We start from the raw sequence: 23,203 nt of genomic DNA on the forward strand, positions 1-23,203 counted from the left end.
ATTATTTAGGGCTTTAGGATTTGCAACACAAATATTGCCATACTACGCATTCAAGTTCTGCAGTGGTAGCTCATTGAATGCATGGAACTTTTGGGACACTGCATGAGTGTCAAATTTATTATACCATCTGTTACATTGTTCAGAGAGAGAGAGACTTTAATTATGGTTGTGTTTGCAATATTCAATGATAGATCACCTCACAGAACCCAGAAAGAGCAGAGTGTGTGTGTGTGTAAGAAAGAGAGAGAAAAAGAGGAATAACCATTCCCTTTTAACTAACTTCATTTGTAGGGCATCCAATTGACCCCATACTACCTATCTCAACTAAAATCTTCAAAGTGGTGTGTGCTGTGGTTTTCGGGCACCAATCTTATTTCCAAGAGGAGGAAATCGAGAAAATTTTGGAAGAATCTGAAACGGGTATAAAATTTGCAGGCACCATCTCTCATATTGTGAGTACTCCTTCTTCTCTTTGACTGAAACAAATAGGTCTCCTGCAAAGGACAAAGTCCCATATTGGCATTCTGAAAGGCAGAAGCATGAATATCAATGTATTTTGTTGCCTCCATGGAAAAATTCATTTCTTCTGCTAACCTGATGGATTTGTAATAGTGAGCAGGCAAAGAACATGACTTAAGAAGTAAATCTTAAATCCTGAGGAGATCTGTACAAGAGAAAACTGTTACAGCACTTTTAGAAGCTTTAAGGTCAAAACCCAGCGTTTGAACTTGGCTGGAAAAATGTTATCAAACATTGTATAAAATCAATGACAATCTTTTGGTTGTTAATCCTCAGTTATACACCCCTCATCTCTCCTGATCTGACACAGACATCACTCCTCTGTTCTCCCACTTTTCAACCACTTTTCAAATGTCCCCATTTCTCTCTCCTTCTCCCACCTTTCCCCCCTTTGTCCTCAGTTTATATCAATTGCTGCAAACTGAGGCCTCATTCCCACTATCTTTTAAACCAGATTGTGAATGGGTTTGAACCAGTTCAAATGACCCTGGGGGGGGGATGTGCTAGACCCATTTAACCCACCTCCTTTTGACACTGATTTTTTCCCCGCTTCTTTTTCAATAAATTGAATCTGTGCAAGTGTGAACCACAAGTGGATCAGAATCGATTCAACTTTCCCCTTTGGCCAGCTGGAAATGAATCATTTTGAATCGATTTATTTGTGAATGGAAACCACAAATGGATTTTTTGGAGGGGAAAATGTGCTCAAGGGAAATGTATTGGGAACCACGTTCCGCTGTTGAATCGATCCATCGATTCGGATTGAACACCAATTTATCTGTAAGCAGGAATGGGGCCTGAGTAAAGTGCACAAGTAGTTTGCATTCAATTTAGAGGAGAGGAGGGACAGAACCTTGCCCTTCCCAGTGGGCTCAGGCAAAAGCAAACTGATGCAACATCTAACTAGAAACATAGAATCCTAGAGTTGGAAGAGACCTCAAGGGCCATCCAGTCCAACTCCACTCTGCCATGCAGGAATACAGAATCAAAGCACCACTGTCAGATGGCTATCCAGCCTCTTTTTAAAGACCTCCAAAGAAGGAGAGTCCAAAACACTCGGAGGGAATGTCTCCCACTATCAAACAGCTCTTACGGTCAGGAGGTTCCTCCTAATGTTGAGGTGTGCTTCCTCATTAATAACATCTTTACTATAAGAGCTGTTTGAGAGGGGATTAGACTGCCTTGGAGAGTGATGGGCTCTCTAGCCTTCATAGTCTTCAAACATCAAGGAGCAATTTTGGAATTCTCAAGAATCATTCCAGATCGGTGATTCCCAAACTTTAGTCCTTCAGGTGTTTTGGACTCCAACTCCCAGAAGCCCCAGCCAACTTGTCCAACAGTCTGAAATTCTGGGAGCTGAAGTCCAAAACATCTGGAGGGCCAGGGTTTGGGAATGACTGTTCTAGACCATCACATCAACATACTAATCCAAAGGATTTGGGTGATGTTACCAAGTCTTCTCATGAGAGTGATGGGATTGTTATTTTTTTCCTTTCCTGCAGCTCTATGAATTGTTTCCACGGCTGATGGACCGCCTTCCAACGCCTTTCCGGAAGATGCGTGCCATGGTAGACAAGCGGATTTTGCATTTAAGGGAGGAGATTGCGAGGCACAAGGAATATCAGATGCAAAATGAACCCCAGGATTTCACGGATTTCTATCTGCTTCAGATGGAGAAAGCAAGTACCCACTTTTTATGCAAAAGCTTTCATGCAAAAGTTGTCAGGAACAATTGCATTCTGTGTTATTACTGAAAAACTAACAAAAGGGCCTCCAATTGTGTTTTCTGGGCTATGGATAACAAAACCTCCTCCATATTCAAATCTGTCGCCAAACTGATTATAAAGCATATAGTTGTGGGATTTTGTTCTCCTGTGAGGCTGTGATACTTTATCATGAGACAATATGACTAATGAAAAGAATGCAATGCTTCATAAAATGGAAAGCAGCAGGAAAAGTGACATGATAGCCATGTTTAAATATTGGAAAAGGTGTCATATCGAGGATGGAGCAACCTTGTTTTCTGCTGCTCTAGAGAATAGGACCTGGAGCAATGGATTCAAACTACAGGAGAACTGATTCCACCTCAACATTAGGAGGAACTTCCTGAGAGTAAGGGCTGTTCAATAGCGGTGGAATTTCCTTCTTGGAGGTTTTGAAACAGAGGCTGAATGGCCATCTATCTGTCAATAGGGATGTTTTGATGGAGAGTTCCTGCATGGCAGAAGGGGGTTGGACTGGGTTCTCTTCTAACTCTATACTTCTATGATTCTCATTGGTTACATTCTCAAAAGCGATAGCAGTCTTGTTTCAGCCCCTGGATAATAGTGCTTCATATTTTGCCTCGTATCTTGGCTTCCAGAACAGCTTGAAACTTACTTAGGGTTATTTTGGGGTGGGGGGGGGGATGATGCAGACTTCTTAAATGAAAACTTGCAAATAGAAAGTGTTTGAGGGAAATGGGAGAATGAGTGCCCTGTAAAGGCGATCATCACTCAGTACTGAAGGTTATTTTATTTTGTTTCTTACAGTAAATAAATTCTTCCTAATGTTTAAGTGGGATTAATTTTCTTTTAGATTCCATTATTGTTGTTGTGTGCCTTCAAGTCATTTCTGGCTTATTGCAACCCTAAGGCAAAAGTATCACAGTGTCATGGCCAGCCAAGATCAGCTCTCGGAAGAGGAGGAGGATGAAGATGGGCCTCCTCCAGAGCAAGAGCTGATTGAGGCTACACCAGGTGCTAATCCTGCTCTCCCAGCCCCAGAGGAGGAGGCCCAACCAGGTCCTAGTGCTAGTGAGATGCCTCCTGTGGTGCAACAGCCTAGTGGTGACTCTGGGGAGGAAGTTTGCCTGGATGTGCCTACTTACAAACAGTGAAGGGCTGAGAGTGCTTGTGGGCGCAGATCCAGGAGGATTGCAGAGAGGCAATTAGCAAACCAGCCTCAGGTGGCACGAGGAGAGTTTCCCTTACTTAAGCTGTAGAGAGGCCTCAACTCAGTGCCAGAGTTTAGTGCATGATCCTTTGGTGTGATTGCTGCCGGCACTGGCTCCCTGTTGCCTTGACCTCGGAACGGACTGGAACCTTGTTATCTTCTTGCTGCTTTGATCCTGGACTGATTTGATGACTCTGACTTCTGGTATCCTGACTTTGGCTTGGGTTCTTGGACTGCTCCGACTCTCAGTATCCTGACTACGGCTTGGCTTTTGGACTGCTCTCACGCTTACTCCTTGGAAGGTCTGTGTTCTGCTTCCACTTGCTATGCTAAGCCATTCTTATCGGTGTGTGTCTGTGTGTGCTGGCTGTAGTTCAGGACACACAGGTTATTTTTGACAAGATTTGTTCAGAGGCAGTTTGCTATATATGTATTCTATATATATCTTATATCTATATATTCTCCAGAGCCAGTTTGAGTATTGTTCTACTTCATTAGAGAGTGAGAGTACATAGTAATAGTAACCAGGAGACCAATACACATTGAAGAAAGCACTAAGTGCTTCAGTATGTTGAGGATCTGGTCTTCCATCATTATCCCTGATTGGATTCCTTGAGATGATAAAATGCAAGTGTTTCCTTTTCTTTCCAAACTAGCAGCATCCAATAACAATTATTCCCAGAGCCAAGTCTACCTCTAATGTAATCTGATAGATTCCTGGATGTTCTGGGGAACTTTCTAGCAGCCAGATCCGAAGAGTTGGATGAACTCTAAAATGACAAATCCATTAACATCAAACATCAAAATAACCAAACAGTGATACTTTTATTGGGCCAACCAAAATGCACAATATACATGTTGTAAGTTGTTTTCTAAAAGGATAAGGCATGATGGGCAATTGACACTATTGACGCTCGCCATCTTCCCATCACTGCTGTAACCAAGAAGTCTGGGGAATAATAAATTAGCTCAACTGTGGCTGGGTTAGACCAGCCCTGGGACCTTGTCTCTACGTTTACGCAGGTGGGGGGCAAAGAACTGCAGAGGCAAATTCTTCTATTAACTATATTTTATTAAAGAAATTAATAATACTACTACTAATTAATAATTAAATAGGGAATTTCTAGCCTGGGGCAACGTCCAGGGAGCCCATGACCAACAGTCCAAATTGTATGAAGTAGCCGTCTAGGGTGGGGACTTCCGAGGTGAGCATTGGGATGCAAATGGAGGGATTCCTACTTTAGATAGCCTGCAGGACCTGATAGACAAGAACAAATATCACACTGGAATGGTGTATTGTTCCTTGATGGGAGCCCAGATAGGAACAATACAACGTGCAAACTAGGGTATTGTCCCTTGACAGACTTTCCTCATCTCCCTTGATAAGTGTGGGTGGGTCACATCCCCCTGGCGACTCCTAAACTGGCTAATGTGGTCCCTAGCTTGAAATTCATGGCTTCCACATGTAGGCTCATGGAGAGGTGAACTTTCATAGAATCATGGAATCCTAGAGTTGGAAGAGACGGCAAGGGCTATTTAGTCCAACCCCATTCTGCCATGCAGGAACTCACAATCAAAGCATCCTCATTTACAGATAGCCATCCAGCCTCTGTTTAAAGACCTCCAAGGAAGGAGACTCCACCAAAATCTCATAGGAAATGTGTTCCGCTGTCAAACAGTTCTCACTGTCAAGAAGTTCCTCCTAATGTTAAGCTGGAATCTCTTTTCCTCCAGTTTGTATCCATTGTTCCTTATTCTAGTTTCTGGGGCAGCTGAAAACAAGCTTGCTTGATATTAACTTCTTGATATTAAAAGCGAGAGCCATATAGGGTAACACTGTGCAACCTGAGCTACTCCCTGGGTTTTCTAGGAAGCTCTGGGTGATGAAGCAAGCCAAAAACATGGCTTAATCATTAAATAATTCAAGATAACATGTCAAATAATTAGGCTGACCCTTCACAAAGGAGGAGAATTAGTTTTGGTTTTGCTATATAATTTGTGTTAGGGGGAAAACCATCATTTCTTTTCTCAACAACAGAGCAAGAATGACCCTGACTCTACTTATAATGAGGATAATCTGGTGCAGTGTATCCTGGACTTCCTTGTCGCAGGGACAGAAACCTCTTCCACGACTCTGCAATGGGCTCTGCTCCTCATGGGAGTTCATCCAGAGATCCAAGGTGAGGGACACCTGTGTAAATGGAGCAAGGGGCTTTCTTGACTCAAATGCTTGTGGGTCTATTGGTTGGCTGACTTAGCGAGTGCATTGAAAGATTTCCGGATTAAATATTTGTTCATAATTAGAGAGTAGTGAAAATGAAAAAACCAAAGATTAAAAAACAGGGCCCCTTAGGACCTTCCCATTCCTATAGTGCTGTGATTCTATGGGACAAAACAACTGAGTTTTGCCCTTGCAGTTATCCCCCCGCCCCAGCCAATGTAGCATATTCATGGGGAAATGCTATTTTTGGCAAACCCCCTTTTCGTAGCCACATTGATATGCCATCTGCTGCTTTTCAGCATGTTGGAAGTTTGGGCAATGAAGATTGAAGATTGCATCAAAATTAACGTCTATGGTTACTGTGCAGATTCCAAGGGGGTGTTCCCACTCACTTATACACCGGTTTACAAATCTAATCCAAGGTGTATCGTTCCCACTCAATCCCGAATTAACTCTAGAACAGTTCTAGGTTACCCTGCAATCGTTCCCACTGTGATTTGAATCTGATTCGAATTGTAACATTTAATCCGGATCAGAAGCCTATAACCCAGTGCAAAAAAATAGTAGATTTCGCTGTATTTAAATGGGGACATTTTGGCGTCTGATTCGAGTTCCACAGGATGGGAGGAGCAGCACTCAAGGGGTTGGCCTGGGGGTGTCATCCTCTTTGGTTTCTTTCTGCATTGCCGGCGCCTCCTGATTGGCTCTTTTAAAAAAACAACAGCGAAATTTATAGCGAATTAAAAATGGCCAGGTAGTGGGAACGCAGGTACAGGCTCCATCAGTGTATGTTACTCCGAATTAACGTGACATCGTGATGACGTCGCTTTGGTTGACAGCCGAAACAAGTGAATGTGAACGAAAAAGTAACAAAACCGGTTTAAATATACACTGATTAATCCTTGAATGGGAACGAAACAGGGTCAATTACAGCGAATTAAAATAAAACATTACGTAAATGGGAACAATACAAATAAAGCGATTTGAAAAGCGGGATAACACTTGCTTTATTTTGAGTCGCTTTAAAACAAACCGCTGTATTAAAAATCGTTTCAAATCGCAAGCGGGAACACCCCCCCCCCCAAGTCTCTTCCAACTATGCAATGACCAAAACCAATGACTCCCTCAAAAAAGCTTCCTTTTATGCAGTGCAACCACTACCATCTCAACATGGGCATTTCCATGCAGCAGATGCCTGTTGCAGCACATCCAACTACAGGAGAAGAACTGGCCATGTTCCTGCTCATCCTTAAGACACAGCTCAGTGTGGACCTTTGGTCACTGCATAGTTGGCAGAGATGTCAGACTTGCACAATGACTGTAAAAGTGAATGGTGATGTCAAGGTGTCAGATCTGATAATGTGCCAGCCATGTTTTATTTCATTTTCTTGTCTAGCTCTGGAGGTCCAGGTAAGACACACTTGATTCTTCATGCACTCATTTTGACATGGAGCATTGCCATATTGCACCGCACACTGGAATTCTCATTGTGTTGAGAAAATATCTGCACAAAACAATTTCATTCACCCTAGTGCATAAAGGGTAATTTACCTGCTCAGAATTGTTCATGTGAAATTAGTGCCCTTTGGTTGTCTAACTTTGGAGGTAGAAGCCAAACCCCAAATAAAGCCCCCTGTTCTGCTGTTCTCCTCAGATAAAGTCTACAAGGAGATGGAGAATGTTTTGGGGACGTCTCAATCCATCTGCTATCAAGATCGGAAGAAGATGCCCTACACCAATGCTGTGATTCATGAGATCATGCGTTTAAAATATGTCTTTCCCATTGGGGTCGCTAGACGAAGTGTTAAGGATGTGACCATGCATGGGTATACCATTCCCAAGGTAAAGTTATAGAGCTGCACCTCTGTGTCCCAAGAGCAATTAGAACTAAAGCATAGCACTGAAGTGGTTTATCCACGCTAGGCCTTCCCGCATAATACAGAATCTTAAGGGCGAAAAGGTACTCCTCACACACCTCAAAGGCATCTGAAGGTCAAGAGACCCTAGTCTGCAAAGTCCAGTTTTGTAGTGACCTGGGATACGAATGTGGCCCCCGAGATTTAAAATGTAAACCACTTCATAAAGACGCGTAATTTCTTTTTTACGAATTAGTTCCCTTTAATGTAAACCAACGACAAGTATCTTGATACATCAAGTGACTGGCCAGCTGCACCGACACACGTGGTAATGGCCAAATGAAAAGGCAACCGGTGTGAGGGTTATGAAGGAGTTGAGGCTGAAGGAGATAGGATGAATGCACAAATAGGGGATGGGTGACACTTGGCCTGAAAACAGGGGTTGTGAAGGATCTAGGGGTCTTAACAGGTCACAAGCTAAGCATGAGTCAACAGTACAACGCAGCAGCCCAAAAAGCCAATGCAATTCTGGGCTTCAGCAACAGTGTCCAAATTGATGGAAGCAGTGCCACTCTGTTCTTCTTAGGTCGGACCTCACCTGGACTACTGCATCCATTCCTGGGCACCACAGTTTGTTTTTTTAAATACATTTTATTAAGACACATCAAATACAAGACATATACAAAGTTACAAGCAAACAAATATAGACTTTACTTACATACAGTCAAAGTTAACTATTAACTAGAAGATTCCCCCCCCCCCCCCCCCCCCTATTGTAATGGTTGTTTCTTCCTGGGTTTCCCTCTATTTTCTCCATTCTTCTTGCCTTCACTAATATTCTCCTTCTTAACACCCTTCCTATCTACTCAGTTCTTGGGCACCACAGTTCATGAAGGATATTGACAAGATGGGGCACGTCCAGAGGAAGACACGCAAGGTAATCAAGTGTCTGGAAAATATCTTTAGGAGGAACAACTTAGCAATAGCAATAGCACTTCTATACCACTTTATAATGCTAAGCACAATCTGTAAGCCAATTGCCCGCAACAAGCTGGGCATTCATTTTACCAACCTACAAAAGGATGGAAGGCTGAGGCAACTTTGAAACTCTGTGGGATCAAACTCACAATGTTATGGCTGCAGTACCGGCATTTACTCACTGCGCCACCAGCACTGCATTTAGAAGATCATTTGTTGGGAATATTGGTTCTTCCTTGAGAATTGTCAGAAACTCAGGAAGGAGAAGCAAGATTAGCTTTAGTCTTGCTAGCAAAGTTCCCCACAGCAAAAGAGTGAGCAAGCAGGAAAAATAGTTTAACTAGCTCCACACCTTTCTCCCAGCCCCCAATGTCCCCAATAAAAGAAACACAGTCACTTGGTTAAAAGTGAAAAAAGAAAATAAGTTTACTTACAAAATCATGTGTACAAACAAGTACACAGGCACAGCTTCATGTTGCAGGAAAATTCAGGTAGAAAAACAGTCTCCATGCATCTCAAAGGAAAGTTAGTCTCTCAGCATGCATCCATCTCCACTTGGGAGATGTTGATCAATCAGCAAGCTAGTAAGGTAATGGCGATGGGGTCTTCTTCACCCAAGAACAAAGAAAGGTAATAAAGTGTCCTCATGGTAAACAGGAAATGATAGTGGAAGTGAGGAGGGGTTGTTAGTAAGCAATAAAACTACCATTGACATGCATTCCTAGAAAAGATCTTGGCCTAAAACCATCATAGAGATATAGTACTAGAAGGGCTTAGCATGCGAAGTTGCTATATCCCAACATCATTAAGTGGAAGTCAGATGGGCATCTTTCAGGAGTGCTGTAGTTGTGTGTTTCTGCAAGACAGGAGGTTAGATTGGGTGCCAGCAATATGTTGATGAGACTCAGCTCCACTTCTCCTTGCCATTGGAGTTGGCTGAGATTGTGCAGGGGCTCTGGATTAGAAACTGGATATTGTAGATAGGGCTAGATGGAGACTTATGAACTAAAGCGGAATCCTAATCAAGACAGAGGCTCTGTGGATCAGCATCCCCAGATCTGGATTTCAGAGGTGCTGAGCAGACAGAGGGAAAAAGCTTGATTCCCTCCGGAGTTTCCTGATTCAGAGGCGACCACCCACTGTCTGCACAGCCCACTCCCAGAACAGGCTGAACACCCGTGGGCAGGTCTCTCCACATCCCTCCCAATGTGATAGTGGAGCCATCAAGCTGTGCCCCTACATTATTTTTTCACCTACCCAAATGCATGCAGACCATTGCACAAACATGCCACTGGTGACTGTCTCGTCCTGCCTACCTGCCAGCCCATTGGATAATGCATGACTGGCCACTCACTCGCATGATCACATGACCATCCATCAGCAGAAATGACACATCACTATGCCCACTGACAGATTGGCACAGCCTGATCATTAAGCCCTGTCATCCAGTGTAGCCAGCAATGGCACTTTGGCTGCAACCTGCTGATGTGGCTACTTGGGCACAGAAAATGTACCAACGCCCACAACATGTGCCGTAACAGCCACCACCAACTACAGCAGCAGATGCAGATACTGACGTAGGACAGCCAGTGCAACACCACAAGACAGCTGTCATCCAGGCCACCACAGCCATCCTAGCAGTCACAGCCACCATCATGCTGCTACTACTCAGATGCCCACATCGCTGGTGGATAAATCCAACCAGCAAGCACTAGTGGGAGCAGGTCATCTCAGACATCTGGAAAGACAAACAATGGCAGCACCATTTCTGAATTCCCTGCACACGCTTCCACAGGATAGTGGCAGAGATCCATGTGGAGGTGGAGAAGGTCGACACCATCATGAGGAAAGCCATTCCAGTGAAGAAGAGGGTCGCAATTGCCATCTGGATGCTCACCCACTGCAGCAGCTACCACAAAACTGCCCAGCAGTTTGGGATCAGTGGCACCATCATGGGAGAGGTGTTTACAGAGGTCCTCCTAGCCATGGAAAAGCACCTGCTGTCATGCATCATGTACCTGGATAATGCCTGTGAGGTAGACAGTGGCACACGACACCATCCTTTGCAATATGCCTGACCACTGCTGGAATACATCTGCTGTCATGGGCCCACATTCCCAGGCTTCCTTACATGGTACATCAGGTGTGGCTGATAGCACATGCACCACACTTGTCTGCAACTCCTCCTCTGTCCTGCCTCCCCTGTCACCTGCAGATCATGCATGGCTTCTGTCTGGTTATGCTGTTAGTTGGCCAGGAGACCAGTTCATCAGTCAGAAGGGTAGCTACTCCATCCTACTGCAGAGGACCTGTGACGGCATCCTTCCTTCCGTGATAATTTGGCCATTTGGGCTAAGTCAGAAACCTTAACAATCCATTCTCTGCCATTGGTGCTTCAGTTCATTTCCAAGTTGGAGCAAACACTATTCTGGCTGCTGTTGTCATATGATGAATAGGTCATCATATTTACTCTCTACCTCTTTGTCCATAATACCCAAATATTTCTGGTAACATTACCAAATCTACCTTTAAAATGTTTTGGATTAACATTTAAATCTTGGACCACTAACTTTTTGCCTTCTTGCACATCCACCAAATATGAAAAATGAGCCCTTCTTATTTTGACATCCTCAAGATTGATTTGAAACATTCTGAAACATTTCTGGCAACCTATTTAAGAGTAAATAATATATGTACATACAGGTTTTCTTTTAAATCACAACATGAAGTAAATGTTATGTATTTAGACAACACTTTTCCCATACATCCATATGGATATTATTCCCCTATATCTTGTGCTCACCTTATCTTTTATAGGCTCATCTTCTGTCTTGGATTTCTAAATCCGTTTATACATTTCTTAAATTGCATGTTCATAATCTTGACGCAACTCTATGTAGAACTCGCTTTTTCCATCCTCTGTGGCTGCATTTCTCTTATCTTGATTAAATCTGTAATGATGTTGTGTATAAGCAAACTAAGTAAGATCTTTGCCTTCCTTTTTCTCTTTCTTAAAAGAAAGGCTTCTTGTGGTAAAGCGCCTAATATTACCTCAGAAAAAAAATCTGTTTAAACTTACACTCATTTATAGAGTCTCTTTTTATGCTAACTCTCTCTTTCTAGACACTTAAACTCATAGGAGAGCCTTTCTGATACAATGATTTTAAATTAAGCCTGTACCTTGACTTTATCATACCAAAATTAACCATGCCAACCAAATCTTAAATTATAGCCTTCAAGTTCGAGAAGTCCCACATCTCCAAGCAATAGCCATTCCTTTAGATGTACAAAACAAAAGGCCTCAGAATACAGTTTGAGGTTAGGGACACCCAAATCTCTCCTTTCCTTGGCTTTATATAGTGTTTTAATTTTTATTCTGGGTTCCTTTGTCTGCCAGACAATTCCAGAAATCTCCTTCTGTCATTTTTATAAAATGAAACATTGGGGGGGGGGGGTATTAGTGCAATTTTAGTCAAAGGGGATGGATTTAGCTTTCCCCATTTTTCTAAATCTCTTTTAATTTCTTCCCAGCTTTTTCATAATAATAATGAAATAATAAATTCAAATGCACGATTATAACTCCCAAATATTTAATCCCTTTTTTCCACCTTAAAATCTGAAAGAGCAGTTAGTTCATTGTCCTCTTCTCAAATCATATTTTTAGTTAGCAATTTTGTTTTGTCACAATTCACTTTAAACCCAGAGTATGTCCCAAATGTTTTGTTTTCCCCCAGAAGAGCCTTTGTCCAATCCAATGGGTTTTGTATCGTTATCCCAAAATCCTCCACATAAACTCTCAGCTTGCACAGTTCCTTTTTTACTCTCACCCCATAGACTCTGTTGTCTTTTCTGATATCTTTCAATAGGGTTTCCAATGCCAAAATAAATAGTAAATGGAGGGGAGACATCTAGTCCCCTTTTGTGTTGCCATTTACTAAAAACTGGAACTTTTGAACTGAGTAGATTGCCTTTATCGCCTAAATAATATTTTCACCATTCTCTCCAGTTCTTGAAAGAAGTAATTCCATGAAATATTATCAAATGCTTTCTCTGCCCACAACAGCTTTTTGTTTTTTATCACGTGATGTTCCAAAAATGCAATAATGCTAAGAACAATTCTTACATCATCCCTTAATTATCTTTTTGGCAAAAAGCCATTCTGATCTTCATGGATGTTCTGAGAAATGTTTTCTCAATATGCTTGATATTATGGTAGTAAATATATTATAGTCATTATTTAGCATTGAGCTGTGTCAAGTCTTTGTTAATGTCTCCTTCGAATGTCATTCTATCCGACTCTTCTTTCCCTTACAGCTCCATGTTGCTGTCATTTATCGCCCCCCCTGGTTCTGCCAACCAATTTTTGTCTGATTTTGAGTCTTGGCTCACATTTTTTCTTTCAGATTCTGTTCCCTCTCTGATTGTCAATGACTTCAACATCCATATTGAATGATCCTACAAATTCTTCAACCTCTCGCTTCAATTCCCTCTTATCTTCCTTCGATCTTCTACTTCACTCAAACTCTCCAAGTCATTCTCTCAGTCACTGTCTTGAACCTGGTTCTTGTTGCTAAGTGTGTCATCTCTGACTACTTGGCATCTGACTTTCCTCTTTCCGATCATCATTTATTCTCTTTTACTCTCTCCCATCCCCTCATCATATTGCCGTCTACCAGTTCCATAACCTCCAATCTGTTAACTCTAATCTTCTCACTCAGTCCTTGGATTCATCTCTCGCTTCTCTTAATCTTAGGGACTCTGCAGATTCAGCTGTGTCCTTGCTCAATTCCACTCTTTCCTCAACTCTTGACAGCTTTGCCCCTGTATCCACGCTCATGTCCTCCTCTTCTCTTATGACTAGGCCTCAGCCCTGGATCACTCCCATCGTTAGGTTCCTCCGGTCTTGCTCTCAAGCGACCAAACATTTCTGGAGAAAGTCCAGGGAGTGGGCTGACTTTATCCATTACAAGTTCATTCTCTCTTCCTTTTCACGCACCTTAGGTATGGCAAAACAGAATTATTATAAACTATTGATCGGCGCCAACAAGAGGCGCCCGCAGTGTTTGTTCTCTTGTTTCAACACACTACTAAAACCGTCTGCTCCCCCTGTTTCTTCATTACTTTCTCCCTCCAATTTTGCCAATTATTTCATTACAAAGATCACTACTATTCGGTCAGAGTTGACTCTTTCTGATTTGGTTCCCACCAATAATCTCCTGACTCCTCCTACTAACAAATTCTCTGCGTTCTCTCCCATTTCTCTGGATGAACTTTCTCCGCTGCTGAACTCTTCCAAACCCACCACCTGTTCTCTTGACCCAATTCCTTCTCGTCTTCTAATCTCCATTGCTCCTTCTTTTTTGCCCTCCCTCCTCTACATCTTTAACCTCTCTCTTTCTTCTGGCTCCTTCCCCTCGGACTTTAAACACGCTCTAGTTTCCCCTATTCTGAAAAAACCTTCTCTCGACCCTTCTTCTTTGTCTAGCTAACGCCCGATCTCTCTTCTTCCTTTTCTTTCTAAGGTTCTGGAACGAGTCATCTACTCTCGCTGTCTTGAGTTTCTCAAAGCCAATTCCATTTTGGAACCTTTCCAGTCTGGTTTCTGCCCACGGCACTCCACAGAGACGGCCCTCACCAAGATCTCGAATGATCTTTTGCGGGCCAAGGCAAATGGTCTTTACTCTATCCTTGTCCTCCTCGATCTGTCTGCGGCCTTCGACACTGGGGACCACTGTCTTTTAGTTGACTTACCTTCTGACGTTGGCTTCTCGGGCTCCGTTCTCGATTGGTTTAATTCTTACCTGTCAGACAGATCTTTTGCAGTGCTCTCGGGCAGCCAGTCTTCATCCTCTGTTCCCCTATCTGCTGGAGTTCCTCTGGGTTCTGTTTTTGGTCCCCTCTTGTTCTCTCTATACACACTGTCTCTTGGTAAACTTATCAGCTCTTTCGGTTTCTCTTATCATCTGTACACCGATGATACCCAGCTGTATCTTTCCACCCCTGACCTTTCGCCAGGGCTTGAGGAGCAAGTTTCATCTTGTCTCTCACTGGATGCTCCATCGGCGTTTGAAGCTCAACATGTCTAAGACGGAGCTTCTTGTCTTCCCTCCTAAGCCCACCCTTCAACACTCCTTTTCTGTCTCTGTGGACAACATCTCCATTCAGCCGGTCCAGAAAGCCTGCAGTCTTGGTTTCATTTTTGACTCCTCTCTGTCATTTATCTCTCAGATTCAGGCCACAGCCAAGGTCTGTAGATATTTCCTCTATAATATCTCCAAAATCCATCCATATCTCTGCTTCTACTGCAAAGACTTTGGTCCATGCCCTAGTGGTCTCTCGACTTGACTACTGCAACCTTCTCTTGGCAGGGCTTCCTCTCTCTCACCTCCACCCATTGATTTCTGTTCAGCACTCAGCTGCTCGTATTATCTCACTCACTTGCCAATATGACCATGTCTCTCCCCTGTTGTCATCCCTTCACTGGCTCCCCTTTCCCTCCCCCATTCGGCACAAGCTTCTCCTGCTCACCTTTAAAGCCCTGCATGGGCTGGCCCCTCCCTATCTCTTCAAACTACTTTCTCCCTACATTCCCACTCGTTCCCTCCGTTCTGGTAGCCAAGGTCTCCTGTCCCAGCCCAGGATTTCCACTGCCCCGTCCCGGATTCGTCCCTTCTCGCTTGCTGCCCCTCACTCCTGGAACCTTCTCCCCTTACAAGCACACTCAACATGTCTCTAACCAGCTTCAAAGCCGAGTTAAAGACCATATTGTTTAGGGAAGCGTTCCCAGGGAGTCTGTGATTGTGTCCTGGTTGGTCTGATGCCTGACTCAATATTGGATGTTTGCTGTTTTAACTTGTTTCTTATGATTATTATTATTATTAACCTTTATTTATAAAGCGCTGTAAGTTTACATAGCGCTGTACATCAATTTTTTAGTCAGACGGTTCCCTGCCCTCAGGCTTACAATCTAAGAAGACACGACACAAAAGGAGAAGGGAGTGGTGGTGGGGAATAGGATCAGGTCCAGCAGATCTTTTCCACCTCCGAGGCCTGGACCAAGGCAGATGGACTGGAGGAAGGGCTTGGCTTCTTGATGGATGGTTAGAAGGAGGCTTCCTGGGTCGGAGAGGGGCTCACCTCTGGGAATGCTTCTCTAAACAATATAGTCTTTAATTCAGTTTTGAAACTGGGCAGAGAAGTGATGAGGTGTGCATGTTTTTAATTTGTTGTTTTAACTTTTAGATTGTGCGCCATAGGCAGGCTTTTTATATATTCTTGATTTTAATGGTTTTGTACAGCGCTGCGTAGATTTATGGCGCTTTATAAATAAAGCTAATAATAATAAGTACTGAACTATGTCTTTGTTAATGTCTCATGTAATGTATTTTCTGCATGAATCACTGTAATATGAGCATTACTCCAAGAATCTGACATCGGCCCTTTTCCTAATCGCTCATCACACACTACTTTTAATGCTTGATGTAGCTCATCTTCAAATTGCTTATTTATTTGTTTGTTTATCTACTTATATCCTGTTTTCCAAACACAGTTGGGACACAAAGTGGATTACAATTTCTAAAAAACCCCAATACAATTTAAAACATACAAATGTGGACATTAAAACAGAATTAAACTAGTATGGTATTAAAATATATCACTCATTAAAGGAATAAAATGCAATTTAAAAGATAAGAGTGCTTTAAACCGGTCATATTAAAACAGTTAAAAATGCTAAAACCATTAAAACAACAAAAAATAAAACTATATACAGACCCTTAAAACCTCCAAATCCAGAACCACATCATATGCTGCAGATCGTCCATCTGGGCCTGGCACTTTCCTGGATGTAGTCTTTTTAATTACTTTGGCAAGTTCCATAGCTAGCAATAGTAGCTTCATTTAGATACCGCTTCATACCACCTAAGCAGTCTCTAAGCAGTTTACAACTGTAAGCTAATTAATTAATTAATTAACTGTAATGTAGCTGTCATTCTGAACCCTCTGTCTTTCCTTTCAGGGGACCTTTGTTGTTCCAGATCTGACCTCAGTACTTCTTGATCCCAAGCAATGGGAGACACCAAGAGACTTCAACCCACAACACTTTTTGGACAAAGATGGACAATTTGTGGCTAGAGAAGAGTTTCTAGCATTTGGAGCAGGTAAATGGAAAAAAATCATTGGTAGTCAGGTTTAATTCAAGATTCAATTCTAGAAGACTGATGGTCAAAAAGAGATTAAGGTCATGACTGGCTCTTTGTGGTCTCTAAGGGGTTAAATTAGACTGAGCCTAAGATTTTCTGGAGAGAGGGAATTTTAAAAAATTGAGAAGGACCTGGACTGCATCCTCATTGTAGAAATAATGCAGTTTGATACCACTTTAATGGTCATGGCTCCATCCTGGGATTTATAGTTTTGTGAGGCACCAGCACTCTTCGACAGAGAAGGCTAAAGACCTCGTGAAACTTACAAATCCCAGGATTCCATAGGATGGAGCTATACCACTTTAAATGGTGTCAAACTGCATAAATTAACATCAACTGTTCCTCTCTGCAAATTTCTTCTCTTAGATTGGCATGGGTTTTCCATAATATTACACATAGTAGTAAAAGGGAAACGGGTTTACTATTTGTACTGTAAAGAAACATTTATATCATTTTCAGGACTCCTACATGGAATATGACCTTCCTTTTGGAGGAATGGTCAGCTCCTGGTGACCCATGAAACAAAGCCAAGCCTTTGAAGAGAGTGTTTTCACCTAGTTTTTAAAAGCTTTTATAAATAAAGAATTTGATTTAGTTATTGTAAATACTCAACTGGAAGTCACCCTCATGTATAGGTCAAGGGTAAGGTTTGTGGCCAAAATTAGGGATTTTCGTATGACTTGTGAATAAGTCAAGGGTAAAACTTAGGGGCATGTAACAAAAGATGTAAAGGATGAAGCAAAGGAAAACAATGCTAAAGGACTTATAAAATTCTAGCAGGCATAACTGTTTGCGCTCACCCTAAAGGCTGGATGGATAAGAGAATAAAGGTGTGGAGGGGGGGGGGGAGATCACTGCCTCCGTGACATACTACGCTCTTGGTTTTAACCAGGGGATAGTTCCTAGATAGATAGATAGATAGATAGATAGATAGCAATAGCAAGTACGGCCCTATATAGACTGACACTTTGGGCCAGCATCCATACAACGCAGCCCCAAAGGAGTGCCATATAGCCCCATCACCACAGCTATGACACCCTTTCCAGGGCACAAAAAGGATTCATTTTAGCGGCCTACGGAAGGATGCCGGCAGAGTCGACCCTGAGACACTGGCTAGTATTCAACTCACAACCTTGTGGTTTGTGAGTGAGTGGCTGCAGGACAGGCATTTAACCACTGTGCCACCAGGGCTCCATGAAAGATAGATAGATAGATAGTTGGGAGATTTCCACACCAGCGCTTACTGTGTAAAAAGCTAGTAAAACTACAGGGAGACATGCATGTATGAACACCGGATGCGCTTCTGAAACGTCAGGAAATTATCTCCTCGCCTCTAGCGTCCTTGAATCATTCCCAGAGCAGCACTTTCCTATGAACTGAAACTTTCAATTCATAGGAAATTGTTGTTCCACGAATGATTCAAGGACGCTAGAGGCGAGGGGACGATTCCCTGACATTTCAGAAGTGCGTAAGGCTGTCATACACATGCGCTTCCCTGACTTTTTACTGGCATTTTACCAGCACTTACCCCACAATAAGCACTGGTATGAAAATCTTCATAGATACATAGATAATATATTAACACTCATATATTAGTAACCATATAAATCATATTATACAAGCCTAAAACACTACAACCCACAACATTCCCCTATATATACATATATCTCCCTCTCAAAAGGGAGGGTTCCTTGTTTAAACAAAAGTTAAAGTATAGTTCTTACATTGACCCATGGATAAGTCTACTCAAGAGTTTGGGTCAATTCTTTTACTAAAATTTCTAGACTTATAGGTGAGTATATATTTATTTGTTTGTATTTATTTTATAAATAGTAAAATCAACATATATGGCCAAAAGTTTCAGTTACTATTTCAGATACATTAAAAAACACCGTACAAATCAGATCCGAAAAAACTGTGCCAGAATCCTATATCACTATGTACACTACGTAAATTTATGTATACTTAGCTACATAGCAGAGACAGTAAGAAATCCTGGTAATGAATTGCGAAGGAAACTGGCAAGAGTGCCCAAGGCACATTGGTGCCCAATGCAGGTCAAGACCAATATGATACCCATTGGTCCCGTTGTGCAATGGTCACTTTGCTGGCTCAGCTCCATAGTAATGCAACAGTAGCCTCTACAGAACTACCCAATTCTAATTCCCAAAGATGTAACTTCATTTACAAAGATGCAACTCCCCAACAGGATTCTGACCTTGAGTTTTTGAAGTTAGTCTACGAGTTTCTTATGTCTTTATATCTTCATGCTCCATGCTTAAGTGTGTAAATGGTGGTGATGAGAAATCTATATTGCAATTGACAAAGTCAACAAAAATATGTTGTGCAAATCTACAGTGCTATATAAATAAAGCATAATAATAATAATAATAATAATAATAATAATAATAATAATAATATAAAATCCTGTGTCAGCCTGTTCACTTCAGATGTTTGAGATGATGGATTTAATGGTCTCCTTCAGGTAGAAGTCCCAAATTCTTGTTGTCTAGCTATCAATTAATAGTTTTTAAATATTTTTCCCTTTCTGGAGCATTTCAATTCTGTTCTCAGGGTCAGAACCAGGGATGCAGCTATGGGAAAAGGGGGAAAGAATGTGGCCACTGCCTCTCAAGCAAGAATTCTGCCCACCACCCAAATGAGATATTTCTTCAATCCCCAAATTAAAAAGGATTAGTTTTTCACCTGAGAGAACACCTCTGTATCAATCTCCATCTCAACTCTATGGTCCCCATTCACAGAAGTTATAGTTTTTCATGGGGTTTTCTGGCTATGAGGCCGTGTTCTGGAAGAGTTTATTCCTGGTGTTTTGCCAGCATCTGCAGTTGGCATCTTCCTCCCAACCCAGGGTCACACAGTATATATACCCCGCTCTCTTCCATGCCAGCATTCTCTGAAGATGCCAAAGCCACAGATGCTGGCAAAATGTCAGGAATAAACTCTTCCAGAACACGGCCACATAGCCGCAAAAATCATAGCCGCAACTAAAATGGTGAATGGTCTGGAAACCATGAAGCCCTATGAGGAGAAACTTCGGGAGCTGGGGATATTTAGCCTGTAGAAGAGAAGGTTATGAGGTGATATGATGGCCCTGTTTAAATATTTAAAGGAATGTTATACTGAGGAGGGAGCAAGCTTGTTTTCTTCTGCTCCAGAGAACAGGACACAATGGGGGAATGGATGCAATGGATGAGATTCCACCTCAACATTAGGAAGAACTTCCTGAGAGTAAGGGCTGTCCGACAGTGGAACACACTCCTTCCTTGGATATTTTGGTGCAGTCTCCCTCCTTAGAGGTCTATAAGCAGAGGCTGGATGGCCGTCTCTCGCAGGGGATGCTTTGATTGAGAGTTCCTGCATGGCAGAATGGGGGTGGACTTGATGGCCCTTGAGGTCTCTTCCAGCTCTAGGATTATATGATTCTATGGCTGCATTCTGTATTCTAATTTCCTTGATCAGTTTGCTCACTCCTTTTCTCTGGATGCCTAAACTCTATTTCTAGATGCTGAAGTAAGGTTTGCAGTTACTGCAATGCTGTTGCTCAAAATGGAGGCACTAAAGAAGGGTTTTTTCTTCCCCGGCTGCTTTCTCCTTTTCATCCCCACTTTGTAGGTCCTCGCGTCTGCCTGGGGGAGCAGTTGGCCAGGATGGAGATCTTCCTTTTTTTCACCCACCTCCTGAGATCATTCCGGTTTTATTTCCCAGAAGGAACAGACCAGATCAACCAGGATCCTTTGGTAGGGTTCCTATTACACCCTGAAGCTTATAAAATATGTGCTGTTCCCCGCTAAAATTCATCCTGAAATAATAAAGTGCCTTATTTGTTGCTGTGAACTCATCTCTCGTTCTTTTTCTTTTAATGTTGGGGGGGGGGGTCAGAGTGCGAGACCCAAATCCTGGACAATCAACCAGTCAGCTTGATTGATGAATCAACAGCACTTTATTGATAGATCCAGAATCAGCAATTCTACATCACTCAGCTTCCTAGCTGAGACTGACCCCTCCCAACCAAACCAACAGCTAAATCCCCTTAGTTAGACTACTCCTCCCATTAGCCAAAAGCCCGCGCAGAAAAGCCCACCTCTTTCTCACTGGTTCTCATCCTCCATCACTCCCCCCTCGGCTTCTATCCCCCCTTAGCTGAAAGCTGCGTAACAAGCCTCTGAGAGCAAGGCCTTCAAGGACACTAGATAAGCACCACCTGGCTCTACTGAACACCACTAGCCAAAGCATATCCCAACCCCCATTATCCACACCAATAATATATCTGATAGAATGCATCAGGATTCTAACGAGGGTTGATGGATACACAAGTGTGTGCTGTGTCCCTTCCAGATGTTTCTGACATTTGTTAGCTTCCTTTGCGTCAATATCGACTCATGGCAACCCTATGGATGAGACATCTCCAAGACCCCCTGTCCTCTACAACTCTGCTCAAGTCCTGCAAACTCATACTCAGGATCTCTTTAGTAGAGTCCATACATCTAGCATGCTGCATGCAGTCTTCCTCTCTTTCTACTTTGGTCAGACCCCACCTGGAATAATCTTGTGTCCAGTTCTGGGCCCCAAAATTCAAAAGGACATTGAGAAACTGGAGCCATGTGTCCAAAGGTGGGCCACCAAAATGGTGAAGGGTCTGGAAACCATGAAGCCCTATGAGGAAGGTCTCAGGGAGCTGGGGATGTTTAGCCTGGAGAAGAGAAGGTTAAGAGGTGATATGATGATAGCCCTGTTTAAATATTTGAAGGGATGTCATATTCAGGAGGGAGGAAACTTGTTTTCTGCTGCTCCAGAGAACAATGGATTCAAACTACAGGAAAAGGGATTCCCGCTCAACATTAGGAGGAACTTCCTGATGGTGAGAGCAGTGGGATATGCTGCCTCAGAGATTGTGATGGAGTCTCCCTCCTTAGAGGTCTTTAAACAGAGGCTGGATGGACATCTGTCAATGGGGATGCTTGGATTGAGAGTTCCTGCATGGCAGAAAGGGGTTTGATTGGATGCCCTTGCAGTCTCTTCCAACTCTACGATTCTATGATTCTATACTTCCCTCCACTTTTCTGACAAATCCATACCAGGTTTTCTCGGTAAGATGTGTGCAGAGGAGGTTTGCTACCATGGCCTTCCTCAGAGGTTGAGACAGAGGCGTAGCCGGGGGGGTGGTTCTTGGGGTCCAGATCCCCCCTTCCATTAGATAAAACAAATGGTGTGTGCTGCCGTACCGCTGCACCCAAGCCCCATTATAATGGTGGCACTTAGTCTGGACCCCCCCTTCCCAAAATCCTGACTACGTCCCTGGCTGAGAGAGTGTGACTTGACCAGGATCACCCAGTTAGCTTCCATGGCTGAAGTGGAAATTTGAACCCTGGTCTCCCAGACTCCTACTCCAGCACTGTAACCACTACACCCCATGCTGTTTCTGCCTTTTGATTCCTTTCCTAGTGTTTACTGGCCAAGATTTATTCAGAGGAGGTTTGTATGGCCTTCCTCTGAGGCAGAGAGAGTGTGATTTGCCCACGGTCACCTAGGCAGGCTGCATGCACACTGCAGAAATAATCCAGTTTGACACCGCTTTAAGTGGCATGGCTCAGTGCTAGGGAATCATGGGGATTGTAGTTTGGTGTGGGACCAGGGCTCTCTGACAGAGAAGACTAAATGCCTCACAAAACTACAGTTCCCAGGATTCCATCAGCATTGAGCCAGGGCAGTTAAAGCAAACTGGGTTATTTCTGCAGTGCGGATACAGCCCTAGTAGTTACCGAGGTTGTACCTGAATTGCAGTTGGCTCAATGCTAAGGAATTCTAAGAATCATAGGAGTGTAACAAACGGGAGGAATTTGTCTTAAATTCGAATGAAAAGAAAGTGGGGCCAGAACGTATTCACTTAAAGTCACTAGTTTCGTGCAATTACATGAATATGCACTGTATTCGCACTGGCTCCCCATTGCCCGAAAATAGCATGCCATTGCCCGAATTTGCATGTGGCAATCTATCACTCAATAACGTGAAACCACATGGTTGTGCTCGGACTGACTTCCCATTGCCTGAATTTGTGTGTAGTGGGTTATCATGCAATAACGTTAAACCCCATGATTGCGTTCCGATTGCCATCGGATTATACTTCCAATTCCCCTTGTCTGAAAAACTCTAAAGTTTGCTGTGGCACTAGAGTGATCTGAGGACTTCATCACATGAGCAAAAAAGACGGGAACAACAGCTCCCAGAATTCCATAGCATTGAGCCAGGGCAAGTAAAGTGGTGTCAAAATGGATTATTTCTGCTGTGCAGATGCAGCCTGAGACGGCAAACTCCAGATGCCCTTAACACTATTCATCCACTGAAGCTACTCTCGAGTAAGCTTTTTGATTCTAGTAACCTAACCTTGGAATTCATTAATGTAAGAACCTAATGAAAAGCATAATAATAATAATAATAATAATAATAATAATAATAATAATAATAATAATAATAAT

General features: G+C 42.8%; 1 protein-coding gene across 1 annotated transcript in view; it reads left to right on the plus strand.

The window, feature by feature from the left end:
* The window catches only part of LOC121926993 (cytochrome P450 2J5-like), a 35,356-nt gene extending 14,814 nt beyond the window's left edge, over positions 1-20,542 (plus strand). Inside the window, exons 4-9 of the mRNA XM_042460446.1 lie at positions 292-452; positions 2,022-2,198; positions 5,492-5,633; positions 7,329-7,516; positions 16,526-16,667; positions 20,343-20,542. Coding sequence (XP_042316380.1) covers positions 292-452; positions 2,022-2,198; positions 5,492-5,633; positions 7,329-7,516; positions 16,526-16,667; positions 20,343-20,521 — 989 coding nt within the window. The 3' untranslated portion in view covers positions 20,522-20,542. The remainder of the gene's footprint in view (positions 1-291; positions 453-2,021; positions 2,199-5,491; positions 5,634-7,328; positions 7,517-16,525; positions 16,668-20,342) is intronic.
* The last annotated feature ends 2,661 nt before the right edge of the window (positions 20,543-23,203 follow it).

The sequence above is a fragment of the Sceloporus undulatus genome, chromosome 3 (assembly GCF_019175285.1).
Source record: "Sceloporus undulatus isolate JIND9_A2432 ecotype Alabama chromosome 3, SceUnd_v1.1, whole genome shotgun sequence".
Lineage (NCBI taxonomy): Eukaryota > Metazoa > Chordata > Lepidosauria > Squamata > Phrynosomatidae > Sceloporus > Sceloporus undulatus.